The sequence below is a fragment of the Ornithorhynchus anatinus genome, chromosome 16, assembly GCF_004115215.2.
Source record: "Ornithorhynchus anatinus isolate Pmale09 chromosome 16, mOrnAna1.pri.v4, whole genome shotgun sequence".
NCBI classification, from domain to species: domain Eukaryota; kingdom Metazoa; phylum Chordata; class Mammalia; order Monotremata; family Ornithorhynchidae; genus Ornithorhynchus; species Ornithorhynchus anatinus.
Window position 1 is genome coordinate 1,012,163 of NC_041743.1, and position 6,568 is coordinate 1,018,730.

The 6,568-nt window shown below is 61.5% G+C and overlaps 1 protein-coding gene across 1 annotated transcript; it reads left to right on the plus strand.

Annotated features, from left to right (window-relative positions):
- The first annotated feature begins 592 nt into the window (after positions 1-592).
- DUSP12 (dual specificity phosphatase 12) lies at positions 593-5,422 on the plus strand. Its single transcript, XM_029080939.1, has 6 exons — positions 593-882; positions 2,129-2,242; positions 2,378-2,496; positions 2,603-2,699; positions 4,086-4,272; positions 5,004-5,422. Exons 1-6 carry the CDS (start codon positions 593-595, stop codon positions 5,178-5,180), a joined length of 984 nt encoding a protein of 327 aa, XP_028936772.1. The 3' UTR covers positions 5,181-5,422.
- The last annotated feature ends 1,146 nt before the right edge of the window (positions 5,423-6,568 follow it).

Consider the following 6,568-nt stretch of genomic DNA (forward strand, 5'->3'; position numbering starts at 1 on the left):
TCGGGCCCGACGTTCGGTGGTGGGCGGGGCTAGGTCCGGGATGACGTCATGGAGGGCGGGGCGACGATGGAGGGGCGGGGCGACGTCGGGGAGGGGCAGGGGTGGGAGGGGCCGTGACAAGAGGCGCGGTGGGCGGGACACGTCGGGATGACGTCACGGAAGGCGGGGCTAGGCGGGTGGGAAGGGGCGTGGTGGGAGGGGCTACGTCGGGGTGGAGGGAGGGGATGGCGTCGCGACGGGCGGGGCCACGTCGGGGAGGAGGGAGGGGTGAAGCCGTGGTGGGCGGGGCCACGTCGGGGTGACGTCAAGAAGGGCGGGGTTAGGCGAGTGGGAAAGGGCGTGATGGGAGGGGCTACGTCGGGGAGGCGGGAGAGGATGACGTCGTGGTGGGCGGGGCCACGTCGGGGAGGGGGCGTGTCGACGAGAGGCGTGGCGGGCGGGGCCGCGCAGAGGAGCGGGGCGCGACGGGCGGGGTTTCCATGACGACGCGCGCGGGGGGGGGGAGGGCGGGGCTACGCCGTGATGGACGCGGTCGCCATGACGACGCGGAGGAGCGGGCGGGGCTGGGCGCGGGCCGGCTGGGGCGGCTGCCATGCTGTGCGGGGCGGTGGAGCTGCTGCCGGGGCTGCTCCTGGGCGGGGCGGCGGCGGCCCGGGCGGCCCGGGCGGCCCGGGCGGGGGCGGGGGTCACGGTCACCGCGCTGCTCACGGTGCAGGAGGAGGAGGAGGAGGCGGCGGAGCAGGAGGCGGAGGAGGGGGGCCTGCAGACCCTGGTGGTGCCGGTGCGGGACGAGCCCCGCCAGGACCTGCTCGGGAGCCTCGACCGCTGCGCCGCCTTCATCGGCCGCGTCCGCCGCGGCGGGGGCGCCGTGCTCGTCCACTGGTGACCGGGGGACAGCGGGGAGGGGGGAGCCCCCGCTACGTTGGAAGCCCCCTTTCGTGCATGCATTCCGTAGTATTTACTGAGCGCTTCCTAGGTGCAGAGCACTGGACTAAGCACTGTTCAGGCATTCATTCGATAGTATTGAACGCTTCCTAGGTGCAGAGCACTGAACTAAGCACTGTTCGTTCCATAGTATTGATTGAGCGCTTCCTAGATGCAGAGCACTGGACTAAGCACTGATCATTCAGTAGTATTGATTGAGCGCTTCCTAGGTGCAGAGCACCAGGCTAAGCACTGAGCCTGCATTCATTCAATAGTGTTTACTGAGCGCTTCCTAGATGCAGAGCACTGGACTAAGCACTGGACATGCATTCATTCAGTAGTATTTACTGAGCGCTTCCTAGGTGCAGAGCACCAGGCTAAGCACTGAGCCTGCATTCATTCAATAGTATTTACTGAGCGCTTCCTAGGTGCAGAGCACTGGACTGAGCACTGTTCATGCATTCATTCGATAGTATTGAGCACTTCCTAGATGCAGAGCACTGGACTAAGCACTGTTCATGCATTCGATAGTATTGATTGAGCGCTTCTTAGGTGCAGAGCACTGGACTAAGCACTTGGAATGGGCAATTCGGCAACAGATAGAGACCGTCCCTGCCCATTGACGGGCTTGCAGTCTAATCGGGGAGACAGACGGACAGAGAACAAGACAACTTCATCACGATAAATAGAATGAAGGGGTTGGACACCTCATCAACAAAATAAATAGGGTCATAAAACTATATCCAAACGAGCATAGTGCTGAGGGGAGGGGAAGGGAGGGGGGACTCATCATCATCATCATCATCAGAGTGATGGCATTGTTCAGCGCTTACTAGGTGCCAGGCTCTGTTCTAAGCGCTGGGGGAGATGCAAGGTTGCCCCCCTTGGGGCTCCCGGTCTTCATCCCCACTCAAAGATGAGGCCACTGAGGACCAGAGAAGTAAAGCGACTCGCCCAAGGTCACCCAGCAGACGAGTGGCAGAGCAGGGATTAGAACCCAGGTCTTTCTGACTCCCGGGCCCCTTCTCTATCCACTGTATCGTTATACCGTACTCTCTCAAGTGCTCAGTACAGTGTCACGCACACAGTGAGCGCTCGGGAAATACCATTGACGACTGACGGGATCTAGATGATCCAAGGCCAAGCACAGCGGGGAACAGGATCCCCCTCCTTCCACGTAAAAGGGTCGGTTTCCCTCTTCCAGCCATGCGGGGGTCAGTCGGAGCGTAGCCGTAGTGACCGCTTTCCTCATGAAGACTCAGCAGCTCAGCTTCGAGGAGGCCTACGCGAGGGTGCGGGCCCTGAGACCCCAGGCCAAGTGAGTTCGTTGTGGTCGGGGGTCCCCGGGGGCGACGGAGCCTCCCCCCGAGTCCCGGCACCTCTGGTTCCGCTCTCGTGGTCCCCCCCCCCGTCTCCCGGGGCCCCGGTGATGCCGGTCAACCTGTCGTTTCAGAATGAATGAGGGTTTCGAAGAGCAGCTGAAGCTGTATGAGGCCATGGGCTGTCAAGTGGACGCTTCCAACCCCAGTTACAAGCAGTATCGTCTGCAGAAGGTCACGGAGAAGTACCCCGGTGAGCCTGATTTTTTAGCCTCGGGGGATTTCTTTCCCGCTCCTGGGGCGGCGGGGATGCAGCGCGACACGGCGGCGCCTGAAGCCGCTTGGGTCGGTCCCTGCAGAGCTGCGGAATTTGCCTCGGGAAGTGTTTGCCGCCGACCCCGACGCCGAATCCCCTGGTCTGAGAGAGGAGACCCTCTACAGATGTAGAAAGTGCAGGTAAGACCCTATATCGGGCCCTAATCAATCAGTCAATCCGGCCATATTTACCGAGCGCTCGCTGTGTGCGGAGCACTGGGCCGAGCGCTTGGGAGGGTAATAATAATAATAATGTTGGTATTTGTTAAGCGCTTACTATGGGCCGAGCACTGTTCTAAGCCCTGGGGTAGATACAGGGTAATCAGGTTGTCCCACATGAGGCTCACGGTTAATCCCCATTTTACAGATGAGGTAACTGAGGCACAGAGAAGTTAAGTGACTTGCCCAAAGTCACACAGCTGACAGTTGGCAGAGCCGGGATTCGAACTCATGACCTCTGACTCCCAAGCCCGGGCTCTTTCCACTGAGCCACGCTGCTTCTCTAAGGGTACAATACAGCAGAGTCGGTAGGCTCACAACGAGCTTAAAGCGTAGGGGGAGAGACTTGATTACTGTAGATAAATAGCGGATATTCACGTCAATACCATGGGATGAGGGAGGGATGAATAAAAGGCGCAAATCCCAAGTTCAAGGGTAACACGGGAGAGAGTGGGAGAAGAGGAAATAAGGCCACAGAGACTTTTCCGTGGGCTCCGGTTGGAAACTGTTACTTTTTCCACTGCTAATAATAATAGAGTATTTACTGCGTGCCCAGCACCGACGCGAGATAATCAGACTTGGACCTCACAGTCTAAGCAGGGAGAGAGGACGGGAATTTTATCCCCTCTTATGGATGAGGAAACTGAGGCACAGAGAGTTGCAGTGACCCGGCTGAGGTCACGCAGCAGGCGTGTGAGGGAACCAGACGGAGAATCCGGGTCTTTTGACCCCCAGGCCAGGGCCACTTGGCCGCGCGGTTTTTTAAGCAAAGCGGAAACTCAGGGTACGACCGAAGGGCGTAGGCTCAACCCCGTTGATTGGTCTAGAGTCAAATGGGGTACTGGGACTCGGGGACAAATCTGTCCCCGTAGTCACGGAACCAATAGTGGACGTAGATAGTGGATGTGCACTCGCTGTAGTAAGCGCTGGGAAAGCAAAGAGAAGCTTGAGGCCTCTTTCCCACCTTCAGGATTGGCACAAGACTCAATCGGTCAGCTCCTTGAGGCGGTCAGTCATATTTACGGAGCGCTTACCGTGTGCTCTGCACTTGGGAGAGTAGCATATAGAGACTACAAACTTAGAGTCTAGAGGGAACGTGTGTTCTCTCCCAGGCGCTCAGTAAGGCACTCAGTCCTCAGTGGGCCCTCACTTGAGACCACCGGCTGACCAGCTGGGGTCTTTTGGTCGGTGCTGTCAGAAGGGTGCCGTGGTGTGTGTCCCGGAACCCCGGGCGTCCCGGTCACCAGCGGGCCCGCGCCTCTCTTTGTGTCCGTCCTTCCGTCCGTCCACGTGTCGTGGCGGTGGCAGGCGGGCCCTGTTTCGCAGCTCTAGCGTTCTGGGGCACCCCGGCGGCAGCGGGCCCGCGGCCTTCGCCCACAAGAGGAAGACGCCGGTCTACCCGCCGGCCGCGGCGGGCCCGGCCTCCTGCACGTCGCACTTCGTGGAGCCGGTGCAGTGGATGGAGGCCGCCCTGCTCGGGGTGATGGAAGGACAGGTGAGGGCAGCGGGCCCTGCCTCCACCTCCCCCCTCTCTCCCCACATCCCCCCTTACCTGCCTCCGCTCTCCCTTCCCCCGCGTCTCCCACCTCCCCCGGCTCCCCTAGCCTCCCGGCCCTCCCCTGCGACCTCTGCCGAGGCCCCCCCATCCGGTCTCTCCCACTCAATTCCCGAACCCCTGGAAGGATCACCTGCCCGGCCCCCCGTGCCCCCTTGGCCAGCCTGCCCGGCCCCTCGGCTACCCCTCAGCCACGCTGCCCACCGAGCCCTTCTTTCTTCTCTGAGCCCCGGTCCCTCTCTCGGCCACCTCCGGCCCCGCTGCCTCCGAGGCAGGGAACGGGGGTCGGGCTGCCGCCCTTCTCTGGGGCGGTTCTCTCGCCCCGGTTCCGCTCCTCCCTCGGACCGGGTCCGTCAGTCTCTCAGGGGGATAAACGGGAGAGGCGGACGGCCGGTCTCTTCCCTCCCTACCCGGCCATCGCCGTGGTCACCAGGGTCCTCGGGACGCTCGGCTCCTCGGTCTGCTGCCTCGGAAGCCCGGACGTTGGCCCTGTGACCCCGAAGTTCTTGGCAGACGGGGACCGTTTGGCCTTCCCAGCTCCTGGGGGTGGGGGAACCGAGGCAGAAGCGCCTCCCGGGATCCCGGAGACCTCACGACCGGCTCCCGGGGTCGGGGTCCTCGGGGGTCCCGGGATCCGTCTCTGAGTGCCGACCCCCCGCTCCGCTTTTCAGCTGCTGTGCCCCAAATGCGGCGCCAAGCTGGGCTCCTTCAGCTGGTGCGGGGAGCGGTGTTCCTGCGGCTCCTGGGTCACGCCCGCCTTCCAGGTCCACAAGAACCGCGTGGACGAGGCCAGGGCGTTGCCCGCTCGGGTACCACCCGCCGGCAGGCCCGGAGCCTGCCCGCCCTGAGGGCTCGGGGCCGAGGGGCTCGCTCGCGCCGCCCGGACCGTGGATCGTCGCCGTCGAGGCGCCCGGGGCTGAACTGGACTCCCGCGGGGGTGGGGAGAGGAAGAGTCGATGCCTCAGCACCGCCCTCCTACCTTCGCTCCCGCCCGTGCTCCCAGTGAAACGGGCTCCGGGGTTCCCCGCTCCTTCCCCGGCACCCCTCGCCGAGTCTCGGTTTCCCATAAAAACTCCGAAAGTTCCCAGTCCGCCTCCACCGGGTCCTTGGTCCTAAATTCTCGCTCGTGCAGTGGTGAGGCTCGGTCTTGGGAGGGCGAGAGCGGCTGAAGCTCCCCGGGTCCATACGATAATAACTCTGGTATTTAAGTGCTTACTATGTGCCAACCACTGTACTAAGTGCTGGGGTAGATAGAAGATACTCAGGTCCCACATGGGCCTCGCCCTAAGTAGGAGGGAGCAAAGGGATTGAATTCCCAGTTTGCAGATGAGGGGACTGAGGCCAAAGAAATTCATTCATTCCGTAGTATTAAGCGCTTACTAGGTGCAGAGCACTGGACTAAGCGCTTGGAATGGACAATTGGACAACAGATGGGACGATCCCTGCCCAATGACGGGCTCCCAGTCTAATCGGGGGAGGCAGACGGACAAAAACAAGACAACATAATTACGATAAAAAGAATGAAGGGGATGGACACCTCATTAACAAAATAAATAGGGTCATAAAAATATAAAAAATGAGCAGAATGCTGAGGGGAAGGGAGGGGGGAGGAGCAGGGGGAAAGAGGGCTTAGCTGAGGGGAGGTGAAGGGGGAGCAGAGGGCAAAGGGGAAGCTCAGTCTGGGAGGCCTCTTGGAGGAGGTGAGCTCTCAGTAGGTTGTGCAAAGCCCCATGGTGGTAAGCTTACTGTGGGCAGGGAATGTGTGGACATTTAGAAATGACTCGTCCAAGGTCACATAGACAAGTATAGAACAAGATAAGAGACGCATTCCCTGCCCCGGGGGCCGCAGCTCCAGCAGGCTCCGGGGAGTCCGGGAGCTTCACCGTCCGCCGTCCCGCCCAGTCCCACCTTGGAAGAGCAGAGGGATCCGTTGGTCTCTTGCCCCGCTCCGGAGGCCGCCCTCAGCCCCAGCGGGCACCCTCAGGGCCGGCCTCCCCTGCCCTCACCCCTCTCTACCATCGTTCACCGACCACGGGCCCGGCTTTTGCCCCAACCGTCTTGTCAAACGCCCCTCCTCTCACCCCGTCTCCGTCGGTTCACTTTTCCAAGTCCTCGTCCGGAGAATCGGAGTGGTCTAGCGGAGAGCGCGCCGGCCTGGGGGTCCCAATCCCGACTCTGCCGCTTGTCTGCTGCGTGACCTTGGTCAAGTCACTTCATTTCTCTTCACCTCAGCTCC